General features: G+C 38.4%; 1 protein-coding gene across 1 annotated transcript in view; it reads right to left on the bottom strand.

Annotated features, from left to right (window-relative positions):
- The window catches only part of SYNPO2 (synaptopodin 2), a 98683-nt gene that overhangs the window by 9797 nt on the left and 63559 nt on the right, over positions 1-25327 (bottom strand). The window contains exons 2-4 of the mRNA XM_049815085.1: positions 23056-23207; positions 17940-18733; positions 12429-14611 (exon numbers count right to left, since the gene is read on the bottom strand). Of these exons, the coding sequence (XP_049671042.1) occupies positions 12429-14611; positions 17940-18733; positions 23056-23207 (3129 nt within the window). The remainder of the gene's footprint in view (positions 1-12428; positions 14612-17939; positions 18734-23055; positions 23208-25327) is intronic.

Below are 25327 nucleotides of genomic sequence, written 5' to 3'. Positions count from 1 at the left end.
ACAAACACAAACTTTGGAATTAAGGCAACATTTAGTCACTAGAATTCATAATTCATTTACTGGACAGCAGCAGCCAGATGTGGTGATACTTTCTCTTATTTTCCCTTCATCTTTAATTCTTGGAGATACGTTTTTTGACAAGCATGTACTAAAAAGAGTGCACAAACCCCAGATCATAAATGAGACAGTGGGAAATATGAAGTGCAAACAGAGAATAATTATTCTACCCTCTGTCTCCCTTAGGCTACAAGAAGATCATAAAAAGAAGGGTAGAAATTTTCCATTCTTACCAGAAATTCAGGGAGAAGGGAAAGAAGAGGGATATGCTACTAGAATTATTTCATTGTCACATACCGTATTACTGTAACCTTGTTGTAAAACATTCATTATAATACCGTACCAACACTCAAAGTGTTACGCTGCAAAACAAGCCAGAACCCTATACAGTAATTAATTTGTTACTTTCCATTACCTTGTGTGAACATTTTCAGAGGGAAAGATCTTTTCTACAATAGTTATTGAAAGGAAACTGATTCTTAGATGTCAGGAAGAGGAAAGGCATTTCAGAGCTGTCCATTGCAATCATAGAATCCTAACAACAGCTGCTGACTGGCTTTGGTGTCTGTGCAAACAGATTAAACTTTAGGTTTAGGTTAACATTGTTTTTAAAAATGAAAACTATTTATAAGCTTGTCAGTGAAGCAAACATTTGTTGTACCACAAGCGTCTTTGATATTTATAAGCTGTGTATTAATATAAACAAAGACAAATGTAATATTACTTACAAAAGAAACTATTTCTGGATATATGTAAATGAATGTAAACACTGTACTTAGAAAAGGTATATGCATGTATAGATCTATTTAATGTAAGTAGAAGGAGCATGAGTGTGTACCTTTGATTCAAAAATATCTAAATCAACAGTCCAGAAAAATTGGTTATTTGGAACTTACTGCTATTTCAAATTTCTTGATAATTAAGAAAAGCTGAAAGAAAAAAAGAGCAATACTTAGTTTCATAAAATAGTGCAAATTTTAAAGGCAAGAGTCAGAAAGATATTTTTCATTTTACAGACCAAATGGGAATGCAAAATACTACTTAGTGAAATGATTTCACAGTAACTGTTTTTCTGTCTTAGGTGGCACATCTCCATAATAAGTGAAAACTTGGTATGTTTAGAAGCTGAAACTGCCTTTTCACCAATTAGCAAGACATATGTTACATTTTCAAAAAAAAGTCAAGAGTTCTATTTTCAAAAGTAGGTTGGGCTCTTAATAGTCCAGTGGAACTCTGCAACATAGCCTCCCACCTGATTAAGTCACTTGAAAAAAATTGACCTAGGTGTCTAAGTCATTAAGGCAGTTTTATTTTTATCTTTTTGTTATAGTCCTGGTCCTTAATCCCATATCAAAACATGTTTGAATCTGAGTTAACATTAGCACTTGGCTAATGTTTACACAAAAAGGGGACAAAGGAGGAGGAAGTAGATAAAACAAAAATCTTACAAAATTACTGTCTTTATAAAAAACCCAGAGTGATGCATTTCTCATTTTGCTTTCTATGGGCTTGTAATGGCTACTGCAGTTAGAGACCAAACCACTGAGAAAATGTTAGGACAAAATAAGTAATACTTGATTTTTATGCCTTTTAATTCTTTCCTTCTTTCCATTTTTCCATTCCATAAAACAAGCACTTCAGATTTTTAACTGATCTGCATATAGAAGGGAGACATATTTTTAATCTTATTATAGCTTTTTTCATCCCAAACCATTTACAATTTAAACTTTATGCAATGAAAAAATAGTTTCTCTCTGAAATGCTGCCAGCTCTGGAATAAATGCTACAGCTATTTTACAATAAGAATATCAAAAATGTTGAAATAAAATGGAAAACTCATGTTTATTTGAAACTCTGGAAATAGTTTCTAGCAGGCTAAAATTGGAATGTAGCATTTTGGGTAATGGGTATACTAATGGCTGGAGAGGCAGGGTATCTTACCTGTCTAACAAATAAAAGCCTTGTCAGTGGCTGTATTGAGACTAGTAATAGATTAGAATCACATAGTTCATGTCTGATCCTAACTTCCTCAAACCTGTCTTGTCAGGGCTTGCTTTCAAAAATGTATAGGGAATTTTAGTACTGGAACCTAATTTATTCAAGGTTTAGATTGTTTATAACTGTGGTATTATTTCAGTTGAGAATAATCTTGTTTTCATAATTAGTATACAAACTAGTGAAACAGTTACTGTCAAACATCTTACATAAGCTTTGGGACAAATTCTGCTTTTGACAATAAAGTCCCTTTTAGTTGTCAAGTAATGGTAGAAGGGAAAAGTAAGACATTAGAATTAGGCCTTCACTACTGCAAAATGCCTATGTGGAAAAGAAACAGAAGAGTGCTGCTGACTTGTCTTAAAGAAGTTATTCAGTTAGCTCAGTTTGCACCTGTGTAAATGAAAGAAAATCAGTGCTTTCCATTATCATTTAATCTTTATCCATATACGATTATCAAAATACAATACAGTTGTGCCTATAAAAAGCAAATAGCTGAAACTTTTTTGGCCACAGACACCTTAGCTTCCTTGGAATAGAGTTTACTTCTTTTAAGGAAGAATATTTGCTGCCACCTTCTGGACTTTTATATTACACAGCTTAGAGGAAGGTCTTGGAAGATGAAGCCTTGTGAATGAACATTTGAAAAACAAGTGCAAAGTTGGTTCCTACTTTCTGACCTTGCTATTTTGTATGAACAATGAAATGGTTTTCCATTGATATAAAGTAAATGCTAATGATTTTTTTTCTAAAATGAAAAAAATTATATTGCAATACTTGAAGGTGGTGGCATAATTGTTGCTGAACATATCCAAACTAAAAGATAAATTATCCAGTTTCTTATGATTTTCTTATCAAATCTTTCAAACTGAAATTTTCAGTCTTAGTTGTTTGTTTTTTTCTTATTTACTTCATCCCAAATGATCCGACCATTTCCACCAAATGAACCTGTATAGGTAAACCATTTTAAAGAATGAGAGTAGGGGAAAACACATGTCAGTGACAAAAAATTCTGTGCTTGAAAACTGGTGCCACTACATGCTTTTGAACTGTTTTGAGACTAATGTTTGTATCTGAAGTGTCTCTCATTTCCATGTGAACTTGAATACGTATATTCAAGCTGAGCGCCTTATATAGGCTCAACAGGAGCACCTTGCTTTTTATGGCTAGTTCCTGAGAACTCTGTTAGCTGTGATAATACTCTGTTAGGCAGGAGGATTGTATTCATTATTACAGATCTAAGCTGCTGTAGGCTGTGATGTCTTTGGACACCACACAGGAGAACAAGGAGACTGTCCTTGTGCTTTCTCTGCCTGTCTAAACAGCAGGCTACATGTACCCCCACAGGCTGGAGAAGTCACTGGGGTGTTCCACAGCTCCTGTGCTGGCTGCACAGCTGGATTTTCATTCACCAAAAAGTAGTGCATGCAGGCGTATGGTGCATACCCATGTCTCTTCCCACCACCACGTCCAGACCTGAGGCTGCACACTCACTGATCAGGACTGACATGCTCTGCAGAGTGCAGCTGCCCCTTGACAGAGCCCAAGACCTCCTGTCTGGGCCCAAGCAACCTCAAAGGGGAAAATGTCTGAATTGAATACAGGGTGGGCAAGAAGCAGACTTTCAACAGCGTGGAAGAAACAGACAAGGGAAGGACAGAGAAGAGACTGGACAAAGCAAACCCAAGACCTGGTAATACTTGATACAGAAGGAAAATCTGTATTGAGCACTGGGTTGGAGAGTGATGAGACTAGGACCTGATGGCCGAGGTTGCTGAGCTTGGATGAGAAGCTTAAGGAATGGAAAATTGGCCTGTGTAGCTCACAGTGAGGCTATGATGAGGAGACCAGGGAAAGAAAAAGATGAAGAAATGGGGCGTGGAAGGTACATTTGGGGACAAGAACCTGTGCCTACTACTGTATATTTTCCTCCAGGGTTCCAGGGAAATTTCTTCCCCAGAGGGATGGAGTTTGTCCTTCCACAGTCTTTCTGCTGTCAAAAGACTGTGAAGCCGCACTGGAAACCTGTGTCATCCTCCCAGTGCTGATTCACAGGCAGGATGTCAACATGCGTTTGCTGCCAGGTACTATAGCAGCGTGATGGCAGTTGTCTATGGTGGTTCAAGCCATGCTGGAGCACCCTGTTGGTTACATATGCTACATGATAGTATTCTGGGGTTTGGTTTGTTGTTCTTAGAAAACGCTTGGGTCTTAAACACACAAAGCTCCTTGAAGCAATGCTAGTGAAGTTGGAAGGTCAAGTATTCAAAAGCTATGAAATGCAAGCATCATTGCCCAGTGCATGTGCATTTTGATTAAATTTCAGGACTTCTGCCCCATCCAGTGCTGTTTCAGGGCTTCATTTAGAAAATACTAGGATTATGTAGCAAGGAAGTATATTGTGCAAAAGGTGCTTTCACTGGCTGGATTTCCTAGCTGGTCACTGAGGATTCCCTTTCTGGGCTTCCACCTGGAAACCTGTGATCTGTTAACGCTCACAGACTGATGTTAAGGATCACATACTTTGATACAGTAACTAGTTCATATGCTACTGGACTCTGAAGAGGCTAAGTGTCTTAAACTGGACACCCAAGGCTACTGAGTGTCCTAGTATCAGTGCTGCATGCTTCATGCATCATTTATGCATTGTAGAATGCAATAGTGTAAAAATGAGCTATGGCTTCTAAATGACTTGTATACTAACAAAAAAAATCTATGAGGAAATAATTCTGCATGAAGAGCACACTCTGAAGAGTGTACATTAAGTACAGAAGAGTGCTAAGCATTGAATGCCTAAGGGGGTTGGATTAAGCTGATACAGGCAACATTAATTCCAAGTGCCTCATTTTGCAATCCAAATAGTAGTGTTTAACGTGGGGTTTTTTTTCATAATTATATATACATAGTGTCAGGTGCTTTCTTCAGTACTGTTCCTGTGGCACTATCAAGTCTGTCAAGTTTCTCTACCAAAACACCTCTCTGAAAGTAATCTTAGGATGAGAAAAGTTTATCATTTTGTACCTCTGAAATGCTCACAGTTGTGCAACAGACTACAGTGCAGGTGCGGATTTACATCACCATAAAAAGTTATGTTGCAGCCTCTCATTTTGTGTAATCTTTTGAATTTTTAATGGAATTCCATCATGAAATTTTCTTCTCATTTGTCACACAGCTGCACCTTCTGACATCAGCCAAACAAGCAGCAAGGAAGTATGTGGAAACCTTTTCTGAAGAAACTTATAGCGCAGTTTGGTTCATAAAAGATATTCAGGTAGCATGGCTAGGACTGGCAGAAATATCTGTACGTATCTAAAATTGTTTACTTAACCAAAGAAAATTAAACTGCAGGCAGATTTTGAGGTTTTCTTGTCACCTGCTTAGGTTCCACTTTTAAGTTATAGGCCTGTTGTGGGAAAATTACCAAGACTCTGGGAAGAAAACTAAATGTACTCAGATGCCCATACTTTGCTTTTGTTCACAGTATAAAGCCGCGTACTGACAACAGCCTGCACGGTGAGACTATAAGAATTAGCATTCTCACAGATCAAAGGAAAAATCACTAGCACTTATTGACATTTTTGGGGGGATGGGGTTCGCAAAAACTTTTCTTTTGAAAATATTTGTCTATAGATCATTACTGTATGGAAAGTTTTGCTTCTAATATAAACGTACTGAATTCTTTGCAACCGGTTAAAGTTCATACTGAAATCAATGAGTGTTGTGCTCAATGTCACCCTTTGTAATCCAACACGTAACGTGTGTTACAGTGATTGGGAGTGTATTTTATTTCTGCAATGTTCCTCCTTTTCTTCTGTTTGTTGTGTGTTTTTCAAATCAGTTAAAATCTATTGTTTCAGATAGAGATGGAAACATCAAAAGAAATACTCTATCTGTTTGACAGTTTCATCTTTACATCTGTTTAGAAATGACCTGGTTACTTTCCTAGCAGCTTATCTTTCAATCACCTGGAATTATGAGGGGACTCTGTTTTACGATGTCTGTCTCAAAGACATAAAAAAGCATCAAGGATTCTTGTTTGAAAACACTATTTTTACATTGATTACCCCACACAGGAAGCCTTCATCCAGATAGTCAATCTGTAAGCATGGTTCAGTAAGTTATTCTTCTCATTGCTGAGTTTCCTCAGCCTAAGGGAATGTGCAGTTATTATAACATACTACCACATAAATTTGTGCAGGTTTCACACGCACTGAAATTAGAAACAGTTTGCCAAGATCATTACAAATAGGAATAGATTTTTTCATTTGAAAACTGCAGAGGATAACAGGAGACTTGATTAGCAAATGTTAAAACTATGGAAATACCATCATATGGTTAGTCTTAGCTTGTAAAGGAAGAGTTCAGGTCTGCTTCTGTAGAGATCCTTCCGACATAATATTTCACTGAGCTTTAGGATTTTTCCTTGTTTTTAAGTAGTTTGATAAAAAACCTAAAGTGCTTCCTGTAGTAAGCAACCAGCCTGAAAAGCACTTGTCAAACATAGTTGTTGGGTGATTCCAACTCCTGCCTTATGTAACCACATGCAAAGGTAATGTTTACTATAAAGTAAAACCAGTCATTGTCATGGGTACTACAAACTTGTGATAGTAGCACCAAGTGTGCTATGAAATTATCAGGCTCGCATATTTTCCCAAGAAATCTACCAGCAGTGAGTAATTCAGAGATTCTGAATCCACAGGTTTTTGAAGATCTTGTCAAGTTTCTTCCTTGTATAACATTTCTATTTCAAGCTGAGTAGACTCTTTATAAAATAACATTATGCCAAGCTGTGTAATTAAGATTTGCACTTGCCATGCCGAACCGCCAAAGCTGTCAGTGGAATCCTGGCTGTTTGACTTCAGGCAAAGAAAGTTGTATCATGTTCTGTTAAAAAGGCAAGCCTGGAAGAGTGGATCTTTTTAGAACCAATCATTTTTTATTCTTAAAGCTACAAAATCTGGAAAACGATCCTGGAAAAAGAGAGGAGAAAGATTTTGCAGATTGTTAGTTGTGAGGAGTGCTGTTGTTTCATCGGTATTTCCCTACCTCATAGTGTACAGAGGATTCCCCACAGAGATGTTGGAGCAGCAGAGCATGATGGTAAGGCTGGTCCTTTGTTGAGGTGTCATCCTGGATGGTTGATAAACAGTTCTCCTCCCCGATCACATCATCTGGTGTCAAGTTCTCTTTATAATTGCTTATGATTTTTTATCAGAGTTCACCTTAGCACTTTCAAAAACTCTCGTGTATAGGAACTATATAGAATAATATGTTTGTAGATCTGTTGCCTCTCAGAGCAAGTCTATTGATCGGGTCTGCTTTTTTTTAAAGCTCATTTTTTTCTTTTTGCTGGGTATTAGCGTTTCCGTTCTTTCACAGTATCTTTTTGTAAATAGTAGAGGAATAAAAAATCATGCCCAGTGATGTGAGCACCCTGTCATCCAAGAATAATCTAGAAAATTTCAACAAAAGGCTGGAAATAGCCATCTCTGTGCAGAATAATTAAACCCTTCTTGCTGATTGTTTTCTTCTCTTGTACCTTCAGTATTTCATGATCCTCTGATAGGTATTTTATCCTGTACAGTCTCTGCTTTTTTTTTCTAGAGTTTTCTCCCCACTGCTTGGCTCCCTCTAAGCCTGGTAGTTTTTTCTCTTGAAATTGCTGCTGTGCCACTTAGCACTAATTTTCCTATCTGAACCACATACCAGCCCCTCACTTCCTTATTTTTGGAGCCTGCTGATACCTCAGCCTCTTAGTATTTCTTTATTTCAAATACAGATTTATGTGAATTATGAACATTCATTTTAGTGTGAGTATTAACAGCACTCTGCAAAAAAGAAAATAAAGTCATTACCACGTGATTGCTGTGGTGACAGCAAAATGGGTCGCTACAGTTTTAGGGCTGATTTTGTGTCTTGACTCTTCAATGTCTCATATAAAATAAAATAAATAAAATAAAGCCAGGTATATAAAATCAGGGTCAGTGCAAGAAGACTTCAGGCAAAAATTAAACCTCCTTTTGGTGGCTGATCTCAAAATGGCCTTGGCTTGATCTCAAAGAGAATTGTCAGTGTGTCTTGAAGAAAAGTGGGCATTCCCTGCTGCACATCTTGATATGAGTGTATTATAAAGTCCCATGCCATTCGCCAGGTGCTTTTGGAACCAAACAGCTTGTTGTCACTGGATCTTGGTAGGTATCTTAGGACACTGGCAAAATTATTTCTTCCATAAGAGAGCAGGAAACAAAATAATGAGGCTTACTTGTAAGAGATGGTAATGTTTACTCTATAAATGTTCCTACAGGAAAAATTCATTGAAAAATCTTTCTGTTTGTTACATAATATGTTATCTTTTGCTGAGCAGGAACATGGTAAGAGTGGTTTGCCTAGAGAAGGGGGGAGAAGTTAAGCAGTTCTTTGTTCAAGAACTAAATTTTGTCTTTTATTTTTGCAACAGAAATTTTAACTTTTTGTCTAAAAGCTACTCATCTCCAAAACAAAACTTTTCAATTCAGGTTTTATAACAAGAGGTTTATAACTGAATCAGAAATTGAAAGTATATAAACCCTTGATTGCAATAGCTGTTTTCATGAAAAGGCTGTCTAGAATGTGAGATCCAGTGTGTACTATAATTAAATGTGCTAAAACCAACATAAAGCACTTAAATTCCTCTTTCAGTGTGAACATACTGGAAGTATTGTTATTAGCGGTGGCCTAAAATTCACTGTTAAATATGCTTACGTAGTAAACATAACAATTTCATCTTGGTAGAATTGTCATATTATATTAAAATAATTCTAATAGCTTTCCCAGAAAACCGTTTACAAAAGCTCACTGCCCTTTCAAAGCAGAAATTCAAATGGCTCCTCTCTACACAAACCGTTCAGTTTCTTGACATTTCAGTGATGTTTGACATCATCGTTAGCTTTTGATTTGGACCCATGACAATGAACAGCTCAACCTTCCTCTAAATAACTGCTTCACAAGAGATTACATTTTGGATAAAACTGTTACTTTAAGTAGGCTAGTCTTCTGAAATATTAATAAGAATTACAGACTTACCTGATTAGTAAAAAGAGGCTTGAAGCCAAGTTGGATCCAAGCACTGTGTGTGTACAATGATGTGTATATATGAAATTGAATTCGGAATTGGACTTTGAATGGGATTTTCAAAAGATCTTAGCTGAGTTAAAAGGACTATTGTCACTGGGCATTTGGTTTTAACTCTTACTGGTGCTTTAAAAAAAATCCTTCTGTCATTGCTATAGGCCATATGAAATACTTGTATTTGAATAACAGCAAAAAATCCAAATGTGATCAAAATCCAAATTTGCAGCACAAATGGACTTCCTTTTCTTTTGGACAAAATGAAGATATGCTAATAGCTATATTTTATATTGCTAGCACAGAAGCTGATTTTTTTGCTTATTGCATATGATTTAGTTGACTTCCTAAGTGAACATTTGAGTTGTGCTGAAAATGAAAGAAATAGCAAAATGATTTTAAAGATGACAATTATGCATTTCTGCCTTCCAGGTGAATTTAGTTCTAGACAGATGACTCAGGAAGCTGAAATGTTCTGTTTCAATCCACAGCTCTCCTCTAGCTCCTATTGACTTCTGTCTTTCTGGGAGAGCTGATTTCCTTTGCATAAGAATATATCCCAACTTTACCTCTTGTTTCTTCTGCTGATAATTAGAATAATAATGCTTATTATTTCTTACTTGGGGAATGCTATGCCATATAGGCATATGCTAGAAATTAGTTTTCAGTAATCTCCATATTTCTCACAGGGTACTCAGTAGCTGGTGATGAATTCCAAAAGTAACTGAGCTAAGCCTGATACAAACTGGTGGCCATGCTGTGTAAGCTGCTGTATCTTGTTAGTAGCCACATGCATCAACATCAATACTTGTGGTGGAAGTACAAAACTGCTAAAAATCTCCTCATTAAGGAAATATTCTTGGGGTTAACAGGGACAGAATTATGATTATAATTTACAGATATATTTTACAGGAGGAGACTGTAAGTAAAAATGTGTAAGGCAATATGAGGCTGATTGGATGTCTTTGTATCTCTAGCAGCACTGCTCGTCATTGGTAGGGTGTCTTTATTCCAAGTAGATACTAGTATCTTAAACTTCTATATAAAATAGTCTATGTAACTTCAGATAAAACTTTTACTGGAGGGGAAGGAAGGAGGGATGAAAGGGAAGGGGAAAGGGAAGGGGAAGAGGAAAGGGAAGGAGAGGGAGAAGATTTCATATTAACAGGATAGCATAGAAAATAGATTTCCCCTATAATATACTGTCAGTCTGTACACGTAAGTGAAACGAAAAAATAGCAACCAAACCAAAGAAAAAAAACCAAACAGGCAGAGAGGAAAGGGACAAGTTTAATGATAGAAGAAAAATACAGGTATTGACAGTGGAAAACAGATAAAAGGGAGATTTTCAAAGGATTAAAATATTGCTACTTTCTATTTCCAAGTAAACACAATGTAATTCTTCCTTGAGTTTTCAAAACTATTTTTTATTTTTCAATATTTCTCAACATTCTCCTGAATTTTAAGAGGGAGATAGATCACTTGGTCATTTTCTTCTAATGCAGTCAGTATCCCAATCCAAAATTTAAAGGGGAGAGTAGGATTTTGGAGGTCCAAAATTCAAAGGAATGATTTTTATTGGCTTGATTAGACTTTGATTCCAGTCGGTTTTTTGCATGTACAACCAAATGCATTCTTCTCAATTTTGATTGTGGTTTGAGTTACCATCGTGGAACCAAACTAAGGAGATTTTGTTCATACTGGGGAATGTTTTCTTCATCAAGATAGATAGTTCTAGTAAAACCCCTATGATATAAAAATCCATAATCTGGTCTGTAACTAGCTGAATGGTAGTTCAAACAAATATATCAGTGGATTCTGCCACCTTTATTCAGAGAGTGATACTTTAATCTTTAGCTTCACACTTGAGATGGATTTTGATACTCTTAGTTGTGTGAAACAACACCTTGTTTCAGACCTAGCATGACCGATGTTAACAGGACTGCTTACTGAAAAACATGCTAAACTATTCAAATATAGCTCCGTGATTTCAGCAAGACTGTGCACTCGCTGCAGTATTATACAGTAGGTCTCAAGATGGCAGACTCTTAAGAATTTTCTACAGTAGCAGTATTTCAATTCTTAGTCCCCAATACAAGTAAAAGGTGAAAGTATAAGACCAGAGTAAAAAGATTTAAAGTGGGAAAAAAGCACTGTAAAGCCCCAAGTGAAAATAACAAAATGTGTACAAGAGACCAATAGGAAGACATGGTCATATTTATGATTTACTGTTAAATGCTAATTTCTGTGGCATATACTACTCTGCTTGCAAGAACTGGTACTCTTGAATGTGTGTATCCCTTCAGTTCCCGATCACTGTGCTTTCACAAAAAGCTATTGCATTACTTTGCAGCTGCAAAACCCAGCTCACTTCTCTGACTTTTCAATAATTTTGATTTACTGGTTTCTGTCTTACTTGCTGGATTCAAGGCAAACTTTGGCTAAAAATATGTCTGCACTTGGGATGTCAAATTTCCCCCAAATGGAAAATCTTTAACAATTTTTCCAGCTGTCTTTCCACCTCTTTTAGTCTTCAGAACACTCCAGCATCTCTTATAGCACATTCTCTGTGAAATCACAGAGGCAATTCATGATTTTGGATCACAGCTGATCCACATAGCTTACAAACTAAGCCCCTGGCCAATCAATCAGATTCCTGTGGAAGGACCTTTGAACCAGGACAGATTCTGACTGAATTCAGTGGGGCTCTGTGCAGGCCAAAGGTCTCTCCAGTTGTATTCTGCTAGTGATCAGTCAGAGTCTAATACTGTATCTATTTTATGCTATGTTAGTAATACATATTACTATTAATATAATTTAATAAGGCACTTCTTTTAAAAAAAAAGTCCTCAAATCCCTAGGTCATTAGAACATAGTAGGAGAGGGGGCCAGAAAGAAAGCTCTTCTCTAATAATTTGACATACCGGGAATATTGCTACTGTTGTTTCTGTTGTAGTAGTCCTAAAGCAAAAACCTAGTGTCCTGCTTACTTAATACAATGGTATGTATTCATTTCAGGATGTTACATGTATAAAACATCTGATAATATGCATAAATGTGCTAAAATTTGTATCTATTTTGAGTCTTTAAAAAAGTTCAGATATTTTGGACCCAGATTTGAGGTGATACATCTGACGTTATTAAGTAAGCTAAGGAATACTATAGGCACTGTTTGTGTGCCAGGTTATCACTGCAAACAATTGGCTGCAAGCAAAATGGACACTAAGTTTCAGCTATAAGATTTACTCTTCAATAATTGATGGCTTCCACACCTGTGCAGTGACGCCAGCTTTCTTTGCTGAAAATTTTGGCCTTGGAGCAGTAAACAAAGAGGATGTGGTGGTTTCTGACTTAGAAAATGCAGAGTAGGCTGTAGGTGAAAATGATTCATTTACTGGGATAGAGGCATTTGACTGGAACGAAGGTTGTGAACTGTAGGCTGGCACGGAGTACACTGAAGATGCCCGGACATTAGTAGGAGAGCCAGCACTTGGTGGTCTTAAAGGTAGAGCTTGCTTTGAAGTGGACAGCTTTGATGTCTGCTTAATAGCAAAGCTTTCCTTACTACTAGGAGGTTGAAAAGTAAATAAAGATGCATCGAGTTGGTAAGGTTGATGTTTCATAATATCCAAAGCATTGAGACCTTTTTTAGGTTTTCTTTTTGTATTTTTGGTAGCAGCGGTGGACTTAGAGGAAGGCTTGGTAGCAGCAGGAGGATAAGATGGGCAGTGGATGGGATTATAAGCAACAGGTGGAGGTGCTCGGACATTAGATGAATATTTCCAAGAAGCTGGTAAAGATGGAGTCGGAGATGAGGCTCGTGCCATGTTTGCCTGCACAGTCTCTGAATCTACCACATACTTCTCCATTCGAGAGTGCCTTCTGGCAAATAACTGTGCTCCTTTTCCACTCATAGCTGGTGGCATCTCAAAGCGTGGCTTTGTTCCTCCAGCACTTGGTGTGACTGGTGTTGTCTTGGGTGTATGGTTTGGACTCGCTAGGGTTGCCTGAGGCCCTTTGAAAGGACCAGCTAGGTTGAGAGTAGTTGTGGGATGGGTAGGAGAATGAGGATACTGTGGAGATTTGAGTGGTGCAGGATATGCTGCCTGAGGTGAGGCTGGTGCTGGGAAAGAAGGAGCCTTGTTAGAAGCCACAGCTGAGGGTGACCAAACTGGTGAAACTGGAGTATCAGCAGTAGGAGAGACCTTGAGTGAAGGCTTTGGAGCAACAGGAGGAGGGGCTTTTTGTTTAGATGCTTGAGTCTGCATGAAATTGCAAGCTTCTGCTCCCAAACTGAGGTAGTCTTCTTCAGGTCCTGACTCAAAACCAGCTCCAGTACCTTTTTTTCCCTCTGCATTGTGTACAAGGGACAACAGGGCAGGATTAGGACTTACTTTGGGTGTTTCTTTGAAAGTGAACATAGGTTTTGAAGTGCCTCTTCTCTTTGCCTCTTGCAGTATCCCAGTTCTTTTGGCTGGCACCGCAATCCTTTCGTCTCTGGATGCTATGTGTTCTGTTGGCTCGGTGGGTGACCACACAGTTGGGGCGGCTCTGCTGGCTACAGGAGCTGAAACAGGTCTGTATAAAGCCTCAGGTGGTGGGCTGATAGAGCAGTAAGGAGGTGGTGCTGGTATATCTGAAAGAGGACTAGTGACATTTCTTGTGGGTGAAAATGGTGCAGCTGCTCGGTTTTGAACCCCAGAAGGGAAGGGTTTAGCAGTTTTATTCAAAGATGCTGCTTTTTGAGCTTCAGAGGACTGAAAAGGGAGGTTTGTGTCTGGTGCTAAGCCAAAGCCATTTTGTTGTACCATTTTGCTATGATTCTGGCTCATGTCTGTGTAGCTTTTGCTCACACAGGTCTGCTGTCTTGACATTTCTTCCTCTTTTGCTTGATAGACTGAAGAGCTTACTTTCTGGAAGCTCTCTGACATGGTGGCTTCCCTTCGTTCTTCTGCATGCACTGTGCGTGCCTTCATCTCCTCTTGCTCAGCTGTGATCTGATCCATCCTCTGCCGCCTCTTGGCAAACATGAGGGCCCCTTTACCTGTACTCTCTGGAAGCGTCTGCATCTCGTCTCCACTTTTTGTCTTCTTTTCAACCTCAAGTAGACCACTGTCCCAGTCAAACGTCACAATCTTACTGTCGTTGTCAATGTCAGAGAAGAAATCTTCATCTATTTCTGACTCACTTGTTGCAAGCAAACTCACTTCAAAAGTGTTTTCTTTGTCCCCCTCTTCACCTTCACCTTCTTGTCCCTCGTCTTCGTCACGTTCTAACTCCCCGGTACCGTAGCTGACTAGAGTATATTTCCTTGCCCTTTGACGACGCTTCTTGAACATCAACACCCCCTTGGAATTGGGATTGGGAGCTGCTGTCAGCAGCAATGCAATACTTTTACATTTGGATTTGGCTTCTTTGACCTGCTTCTCTGACAGACTCTCGCTTCGCCGGAGCCCTATGGAAAGAATGAAAGTGCATGTTTAATTGCACGCAGCTCACAAAAATACAAGAAAACTAATAACAAATAGTTCTGCATTTATCTATACTGAAATTTACCCACTGCCCCCTTCCCCTGTATTAAAACACTTATTTTCTTTTGTATAGAGAGATCATTATACTTAAGCCAATGTCAACAGTGTTGTAAATTCCATACACCCATGCAAGTTCAAAGGCTACATCACTTTCTTTAGGACTTTCTTAGTTCAACAGAAACGTTACGTGTGTCCCTATTTCTAGCATTCTTGATTTTTATTTCCATAAGTAATCTCAGCAGCAACAAGCAGACGATATTTTCTCATTTATTCAATTTCTATGATCTTATATTTACCAAGTGTTTGACCACAGTTCCTAGGCTTACAGCAGACATTCCCAGCCAGCCAGGCCCATGACTGTATAACATCTGAGACAAAATGAAACTGAGTGTATTCTGTCTGACAACGGTAGCAGCTTCTGCCATTTATGTGTTTATTTTACTCATATGAATTACAAAATATATATAATTGCTAAAAGTCAGTATGCTTCTAGGTATTGGCTATTTAAAAGCAAGTATACATCCACAAAGGCATACACAGAAAATATTAGGATTAACTTCCAGCCCCTTGGAAGATGTGGGAGTTTGGCCATGGTGCTCAGTGAAAGCAGGTTTCAGTCTTTTAACAAGCATTACTTGCCTGAAACATAATCCAAAATTGTATAGGATATAACAGCTCCACAATGTTTATTTTGAAAATGTGGCAAGAATGATTACACATTTAAGAACTGAATCAAGGAGGCTCAACTAACTTCTCAAGAGTTTTTGCTAGCATTTATCAATAATACATATTTCTTAAAGCAAAAATTACCGGTGTTCATCAAGTAGTGGAACAGGAATAGATGCAACTGTAAAGCTGATAGGTCCACTGTACATCGGCATGACTGCTTCCTTGTTATGTGACATAGAGCATGTGCCTCATGGGGCAACACCAGTCAGGTGGTGTCCCTGTTTCTTTCTCTTCCTTATATTCTAGCATGACATCTCACGAATGACAGCCTCAATAGCTTTTCCCTTTTATTAGCTAGAATTTAAAGCTGTTCCTGCCTAAATTAATGGTCCCCTTCCACTTACTTTCAAAAGGAAAAAGTGTGCCTCTGATATATGAAAATGGAACAGTAAATTTTTTAGTATCTTTTGCTAGCATAAATAAAGCAAACTCATTGAAGAAAGCCATGTGATGTATTTTCTATTAATGATCCTTTTAGCCGTGTCAGTAGATGGCGTCTGATACTTCTCCTATTAAAGACAATTGGAGTTTTGCCATTATGCCAGATGACGGCATGACCGGACCACTGGTTCTCACAAGAACCTATAAAAGAGAAAAGAGCATGGCACCCAAACCAGCAATTTGTAATATTTTATTGTGAGAGAGCCAAATCACAAAATCTTTGGCCCAGTTCTTTGGCGATCCAAATGCTTACAATAGTCACTAAAAACATTTTCCAAAAGTATGGGCTGTAGAGTGCCTCTGCAAACAGAAAGATGTAAGTTCTATGCTTTCAAATAAGCTACTTGCATCAGCAGTGAGTGTTTTTCTGGGAAGGGGATTCAGCAAGTACCCATACAGTTCTGTGGAAAGCAAAAATTGAAACTTTTCATTTTGCTGGCATATGTTTTCTTAATTAATCTGGATAGTTACTTAATCAATAGTTCCAAAAGATGGCAGAAGAAATGTTAACTCTTCAGGTAAATATAATCTGATTACTGTTTACAGAGAAAATTTCTGCTAAAGAGATCAAACCCCTATAATAAATGTTCTTCTCTAGTTTAGACTTAAATGCTGCATTATAGCTTTTAATTTTATAAAAAACATGCATAGTGTTTGCTGCACACAGATTATTCCCCTATGCTTGGCAATTTGTTTGTTCTAATGTGTAGACAGGATTTTACACATAATAGTAATAATAATTAAAAAAGCAAATTTTAATAGATTAAATCAGTGGTTCCTAAGGATAATGACCTGCCACTAGATTAGAAGGAATTGAGATTGTCATAGTTGAGATAGGAAAAGGACAGAATCTATGTCCTGCTTGAAAGAAGAGTTTATCATGTAGAATGTAGTTCATACTTTGTATTTTTGCTTTATTAGACAGGCACTGCAAGTAATTCTCTAAGAAAGACAGGCACAGTCCCACAGTTGGTTCTAACTTTGCAGCCAAAATTTAAAGCATGTGCACTTTTCTTTTATGCTTCATTTAATATGCCAAAAATATGTGGATTGCATACAGACACTTAGGCATAAGTAACTGCTTAATCCACTTGCCAATAAGATACAAATGGTTATCATGCTAAAAATATGCTTACAGAGGAATTAGCAGTGGGTTAGCAGACTAATTCCAACACTGCATATGAAATAGCTTGTTGCTACAGTATATCACTGCACACATTCAAGCACCTTTGACATACTGCTACTAAATCCCCAGACAGGATTCTTAACATTGTTGGGAAAGAGCAAGCAACCAATAGAAAGGTCCCAAATGAATAAAATAATAAATAAATAAATAATATGTATCTGGACTCAGTTAATTAATATTGGATCCAGTTGCAAGTTTACTTTCATGTAAACTTCTTGGGCACATTTTGAAGCTGACCTCTGGGTATGGGAGTCAGAAGAAATAGCATGTTCACTTTACAGTCTGGAGAAGACTGACAGAACTGAAAGGATCATGTAACAGTTATACACATGCTAGTGTCTGTCAAAATCTCTTCTGCAGGCAACATCAAGCTTTTCTATTAGCCTTTTTAATTAACTTTTAAGAGCAGTGGCATGGCTTTGATTTTAGATAATGCAAATGACAACACAAAGTTTTTGCTATAAAAAGACATATCCACAGGATTTGCTTAGACATGTGCAAGCAACTTGCTTTTTTTGTTAATATTCTACAGATTGCCTCTGAATATACATTAGAAGACCAGCGGAATTCAGACCTTTTTGGAGATGTAAGTATTTTTAGTTGGACAAAGTCATGAGTTAAATTCAAAGTGGAAGTCTACTAAGCAAAGTTATTCAACACAGTTAAGGCATTGGTATACTTCTGGCTCATCACCAGGAGCATTGTATTACCCTGAAAAAATATATAAAGCAAGAATAGAAACATCATTTAAAAGAAAAAGAGAGAGGGAAATTTAGAAAACTGCAGGAAAAAAATCTAAACATTGTTTTTCTAATGCAGCCTAAATACTGAAATTATGTTTAAAGTTAAAAAAGATACCCGCAGGCAGTGCAAATGATTAGATAGGACATACTTACTTGCGTGCCTCGCCCTGTGCTTGAGAGGTCTGTGATCCCTTTCCGAGTGCTGGTCGTCTTCTCCCTGCTCTGTGCCTTCTGATGAGATTGCAAAGGAGAGAAGGGAAGGAGGTGCTTCCGACTGCCCTCCTTCCACTTGAGAATCAACACACCCCCTGTCAGCTAGAGACCTGGGTGCTTCCTTCTCCCTGTCTGAACAGTCTAGGATCACCTCCACCCTGGGGAGAGATGGAGCTGCACCTTGGATCCTCTTGACCTCTTTGCCACTAGAAAACTGGACTACTTTGCTTGACCACTGGATGTTGCCCTCTTTCAATCCCAGGGGAATTGCAATTACAGGGCTAGTCCCAACTTCTTGTACACTGGGTGCTCTTCCTGAAGGGGTGCATTTTTCTGCCCCTAAGAGAGTCACAGCAGGAGGATTGGTGCCCTTGTGTGCATCATTTGAGAGGGACAACTGCAGCTCAACCATAGTACCTGGCCGCCTTTCTTCTGTCTTCCCTCTGAAAGCAGCTTCATCTGTCACAAGCACTTTGGAGGTGCCTGTAACTTTAGGAGTAATTCTGTGGCTTTGTGTGATCTCTTGTTTCGTTTCAGAAAAGTGTTTGTTGCTTTCTCCTGCTCCCTGGTGAGTCTCACTGTATATCTCTGTGATGCATAAATCTCCACGGGGTATCTCTTTCACTGTGTTAATTTGCAGTGTAGTACTCTGCCTAGAGTCCTCATTTTTTATGTTATCGTGTTTTCCATTTTCTCTTTCACTGCTCAAGGTTTCATTTATTCCATTGGAGGATCTGCACATACATAAACAAGTAATTCAAGAAATTAAGCTGCTGTAAACACAGCAATTGTAAGTACAGTTACAAAAGTAATTTCCGTATAGCATTTTTCCCCCTTAAATGAATTGTGGTACCTGCTAGCAGGCCCATTTAAGTCGAAAAATTTTCCTAGAATGTAAAGGTCTTAAACTGAAGCATTTTTGTATCTTTCAGAATTCTTCAACTTAACAGTTCAGTAACAGGGAAATTACACTACTGCGGTAGAACGATGATCCTACTACCATCCTTCTGCAATGTTGAATTATATCATTCTTAACATCAGTGTGCTTTCACAGACACATTTCTGTTACAGTGTTTCTAAACAAATGCTGCTGAGACTTCTGGAACAACACTTCTTCATATTTCACATGTGCATGAGAAAATTAACTGTGCATGACATCAGAAGAGTGGTTAATTTTTGGCTCTGTGGCTACTACTACAACAGTTTTAGGCACCATCCTCACATATAGCTCCTGTCCCAAAAAGTTTACTCTCTAAGAAAGGGGTAAGTACTGGATCAGGATCAGATGGAGGGGAATGAATACTTGAAATACATTCAGAGAATTGCTGTGAGGAATATATCATAGAATAATGAAAACATTCTGGGCTTATTCAGTGATGCAGTGAAAAAGGGTAGTGAACCCATACAATATTTCCTAGTTATTAAAAAATATATATTTCTAACTGGCAAATGTTACTTTGACTTCCTGAAGCCTACTATATACCTCAGTGTAGCTCCCTTTTTTAAACTGTTCATTCCCCTGGCCCAGTTAGGACTCCTAGTGTACTCTCTAGCTTCTTCTTTCAGTACTCTGGGCCATACTGACTACTATTAATTCAAGAAGAAACCTTTTCTGTACAGCAAGACTGCAGCATGTTATTAAGGCTTTCTGTTGACTAGAAGGTAGCAAAGCACTTTTTTCAAATGAGGGAAGCAGTAGGTACCCTCAGTAAAATATTTATATCAAATATTATGGAGATTTCTGAAATCAAAAGTGGGTCTCAGGTATTCTGAAATTTGGAACCCCATACAAAGAAAGGCTGGAAGAAGCAACAGAAGAAATAAATCTGTCAGTGCACTGATGAAGCATTAATATCACTTGGTTTTCTAGTCATGCAGCTTACTGTTTGTAGGAGTCTGGGTCTGCCTCAAATAGCACAAGATGTGTAACATCCATTAAACCACATATGGAGCTACATAAAGGTCAGACAGATTTTAATTTAGGGAGCTCCTTGTGAGTGCCGCTGGATTCCATCGTATTATGCTATTTGGATGATCAATTGTACTGCTCTTAAGTACAGATATATGACAGAAATCTGTAAACATTTCCTTGTAAGATATGAGACTGGGGACTGGGCCAGCTAAATGTTAGTCTTTATTGGTAGCTGAGTGATTGTGTGTATGTGTGAGAGAAAGATTTCCACCTTAAAGAGGAGCTTGCTACTTATGGATATACTTCTACTCTATATAGACATAAATGTGTATCCACGTGTCAGGAGGCATAATAGTGGATCTGATCTCTATTTTGTCATTTAAGATTCTGCTTTGTCAAATTATTGTTTTTGTTTCAGGTCTTTCCAGCTCATTGCAGGAGCAACACCCCTGCTGTAATTCCAGGAAGGAAGCAGAACTCATGGAGTCAGCACGGCAGGGTTTGTCTCATAGTCATGTTTTACTCCCTACATGGTGCATTTAATTTTGGCATGCACTGAGCACACTCCCTGCTTCCCCCTAGAAATATTCTTTCTAGACTCAGCAGTAGCCCAAGAATTGCTAATACTGATGTGAAAAGGGCAGGCTAGTGTTTCTGTTTCTGTCCCCACTCTTGATGTTTCCCTGATGCATCTGTTCAGCATTTGTTGGGAAGGTCAGCAAGATGCTCCCCCACATGGCATCTGGAGAGTGCCTGCCCTGCAGGGTGTTTCTTTCCTCTAATCCTGTAAACCAAAGGTTTTGTGGGCACTGCTGGTCAGTTACTGACTGTGGTTTACAGGGTACTGGGAGAACCTTTTGTAGACATCAAAGGCAAAGTAGCATTTTAAAAACTACTTTAAAAGCCTAATTTTCCTCCCAGTAAGCTTAGTAAGAGCAGAATTAGGCCAAAAATGGTTGCCTATGAAAATCTCATCCTTCGTGCAAATAGTTTAGGAACAGTCAGAAGCTTCCCAAGGAGAAATATTCTTCCCTACCAGCAAAAGATGCTTGGATGTAAAGATCACCATTGGAACACCACTTTAATTAGGCATTATTCTTTCCTCATGATTTTCAGCATTTTCTTGAGATGGCTGCTAACAAGTGGCTACTCAGGAAAGGAAGGATTTGGTTCTCATTGCTTTCGGCGGATGCTAAGACACTTCCTGAAAAACCCTTCTGGTGGTAGTGCTGAGAGGGCTACTATCCACAAAGGAGGTGGCAGGGGAAGAGAAGTGTTTCAGTTTATTCTCCCATACCCTGAAGGATACTGACAGTAGGGGCTGGGAATTGGGGAAGATGAGCTGATGAGAAGAAATTCAAAGATTCTCATGGTGAATTCCTTTAGAACATTTTAGTCACTTTCAGAGTGTTGAGCAACTGCAATTTTCTTGACATTTCTAACAGACACAGTTTCATTCCATGAAACACTGAATCATGTGGTCTAAGCACTCTGTTTTGGGTCTGATTTTCAGGATATGTCTTGCCGTTCACCATACATTCAAGCAGGGGCAATGGAGTGAATGGAAGATGTGCTGTCACTTTCAGCTAGTGTACTGTGGCCTTCAGACCAACTGAAATATCAGTTATAGAGCAGCAACAGGCAGGAGTCAATGCATATGGAGCTATTTCTATGGCTGCAAAGAAGACAGCTGGTCAGCCACAAATATCATCTTTACAAGTGCAGTTCCAGTAGTTGTGTTATGAATTGAAAACATAAGAATGCAGCTATCACATGAAGACCACTCAAATGGTACACTGCTGAACCAGAAACAAGAGCTATGCACTGTGGAGAAGGTAAGCTGTAATCCTCACCTATCACTGTTCCCCTGCTCATCACATTGATCCATTTCTTAGCCCAAGACAACATACACAGACAGGTCATGCAAAATGTCTGTTATAAATAAAATGAATACTCCTTGAGAGCAACTTGTTTTGAAGGTAGATTGTAACTTTGAACTACTAGACACTTTAGGAAAGTTCCTTTGCGCAGGTTGCAGAAACCACAGAGGAATTTCACATGCTGTTTAGACATCCCTGGTAACCAGAGACAAGTGCCTTTTTTGCACCAGAGTCCTTTCAGCCTTTCCAGTGACACTCGCTGTTAGCTGTTGTGATGAATCCTGACCCCTTCTGTCCTCCCAGTCCTGCCTGGGGGAGAGCAAATCCAGGGAACAGCAGTAGCTTGTGGGGCGGAGCCATAATTCCTGACAAGGAGTGGGGAAGTCTCAGGTCTTTTCTTCCTCTTCTTACCCACAGTGAAGGCAATTCAGAGTTCATCTTGTCTGAATTCACAAAGTCTGGGGAGAATGTGCTTACTGTAGGTGGTTCTGAACTCAAGATTGCATGCATTACACTGGTGAAAATTTCAGAACAGTCATTAGAATAGGCTGATGTGCAGTGAGCAGTAATGCTGGCTTGCTTGCAAATTTACATGAAGGTTCTCTACTCTAAGAAGCTCGAAGCATTTTCAATGAAAGCTGAAATTCACTATCGCTGTTTTATAAATGGAGAAGCTGAGACCAAGAGAGCTGTGACTTGCACCACCTCATCTAGCGAAGTGCTAACAGCTACAGAAATAGAATTAATGATTTCCAGACCCTCTCCCCCTCCTGACATATTTTGCCCCCCAAGACCATTTGCCATGTCATCATCAAGGCATATCTGTCTAACACACTTTCTCTGTCTACAAAGCTTTTGCTTTTTGTAAGCCTCACTTCCATATCTGTGGGGAATAACAACACTTCACTACTTCAAAGGGGTGGAAAGAATAATTGAGTCAAGACTCTGCAGTATGCAGATATGGTAGTGGATACCTTGTAAGTATTAAGAATACCTAATAAGAAATAAAATCATTACATTTGGAGACTGTACTTTTAATTCTGTGCCTGAACTGTGCTGTTCAAATTATATACAATAATTCCTTCAGATCAAATAGTCTGTCTTTCCTCCCTTTTCCATACAGACAAGCAGAGTTACAGACTTTAATAAGAGGACTATCAGAAGCTTACAGTATAAGTCTGCAAAATAAGTGCATTCAGAACCAGAATTTTCTATGTGGTTTACTGAACAGAATTGCACCAAAGCATTCTGAGCATTCCTGTACCTCTTGATAAGCATCTGCAGGACGTCAGTCAAGCTTTCCATCAGAACAATAACTTCAGCATAGGTTAAGTCTCCACAAGGCTTGCCATTGATAGACACCACCTCATCTCCCTCACACAGTCCAGCCTTAGCTGCTTTGCTCTTGCTGCGAACCTGTAATGAGTCAAAAACAAATTCCAAATTGCACAAATTAGTGTTCATTTGAAAACAGCAGCAACCAGGTCTTCAACTTACTTTTGTCTGTACAAAAGAAAAAGGATCAGTAATATTGATCATAAACAAATTTCTAGTAACACAAATGAATAACTTGTCCCAGCTGAGGTTAATACTGTTCTGGCCAGTAATAACAAATACAAAAACTTCTGGTTTACTGAGCTTGCAAGCTAGATGTCAAACAGGCTGGAAATTTTTTTCAAAAAGGGAGACATAGAAGTTTGGGACAACAATCAATTGATCAGAGTTTAGCAGAAATGCAAAAAATCTCATTAGTTTCTCCCAAAATTAAAGACTACTAGAGCTGAATTCTATGCCAAGATTTTAAAGAGTGTGTAACTTCAGGCTCCTCTGGGCAGAATGTCAGTATCTACATGCTGTTAGAGCTGTAGGTATACAGACTGCTGGTATACTGGACACTTTTCCTTAGATGCCCAATGGTAGGTTTAGTTGCCCAACTATAAACATCTGAGTCACTGGAGATCCTAAATCCATGTTTAGTCATCTGAGTAAGTGCCCTGATTTATTAAAGTTAAGACATGCCTGTTATGGTTTAACCTTCCCTGTTAAGTACTCATTCAAAAATCTTATGCATCTCAGTTTTTGTTGTTTCACTTCTTTTTCCACTGGCAGTGTGTTGTAACTTATCACAGTCTTTGTATAACAAAACCTAAACAGCTTTAACACCACTCAAGGTATGCCATACAGTTGACTGCTATTTTTAAAGTACATATTTGGCAAACAGTATGTTATATTAACCAGAATGCTTGCAGGAGTCTATTTTAGAATGACACATACACATAGAAGGGCTGTCCTTGGGTTCTTTGCTCTCAGTCTTCTACCTGGTAGTGCAAGTCCTTTGGCCTTATATGATATTCAGTTGGTGGGTTGATACATTACCGTTACTATTTCTCATAGCATTTTCTTGAAAATTTTTAAAGTAGTGTGGTTCTACCACACTCACAGCAGCAGAGTCAGTCCCCACTGATGCTAGGAAAGTTACTTCTGATTCACACCAGATTTGAGGGTGCAAGTCTCCCACAGACTCATGGAATTGTCCCCAGTTATACTATTAGGCCACTGGGCTGGTACCTAAGATGCATTTCTGGAGGCAATTTTGAAAAGTTTCTTGGAGTCAGGATGATATGTGGAATAAAGAGTGAGACTGCATGTTTTTCAGTGACACGGCCATATATCTTTGTTGTTTCAATTTATACATACGCATATGTCATATTATGGCTTTTTGAGCAGCGAAGAAACAGAAGCCTGGTGCATACAGAAGCCAGTTTCTACCTTGCAGAGTTAACATTTACAAATATGGAGTGGTATGCAGCTCTTAGGCAAGAGCATAAACATCCTTGTGCTTTGGGAAGAAATGACAGTTTAGACAGTGTTTAGAATGTTTTGCTTCATATATGACCTAGGGTTTAGGTTGAGGGTTTGTTATTGTTTTTTTTAAATAGGAGCGTATGATATTAAAATTTTACAAGACATCTTAGGCCTGAATATAAATATTTAATGTAGATGCTAGCAAGAATTCAGAATGACCCTTTTTCAAAAAACATGTGAACAGCAATTATAGCAACATGTGAACTCTGAAATAGCATAATGTGATACCTAGATTGTGAGAAGACTTGTTTCTGTTTCTTTATTAAGTGTCTGAGAATTTGGGGTCAGTTCTTTTGTAGATTACCATTACAGCTGTCTCAGGAGAGAAACTGTTACCCATTCTGTAACTTCAGTGATTTATGTCAAAAAGCAAAAGTACCATGTTAATATGTCTACGTGAATTGGTAGACAGCTCAACCACTTTCATAATTTTTTAAACAGACTCCTTGGTAGCATTCAAAGAAAATAGACAAGGGCACTGAATTTCCTTTTAAATTTCTTGAAAGGGCCTCTCAGTTCATTTTGCTGCCTTGTGAATTGTTGAAAGATCACAATTGTGAGATATTTGAACCTTCGTACAAAAACTCAACCTCTTCTTTGGCTGGTAATGCAGGAAAGAAATTACTGTAAGTCACTATATTTCACTCTCTGGTAGCATTTCAGTTGATAAG

The sequence above is a fragment of the Accipiter gentilis genome, chromosome 12 (genome assembly GCF_929443795.1).
Source record: "Accipiter gentilis chromosome 12, bAccGen1.1, whole genome shotgun sequence".
NCBI lineage: Eukaryota > Metazoa > Chordata > Aves > Accipitriformes > Accipitridae > Astur > Astur gentilis.
Note: the sequence above shows the minus strand (reverse complement) of the source record. Positions and strands in the feature narration are given on the sequence as shown.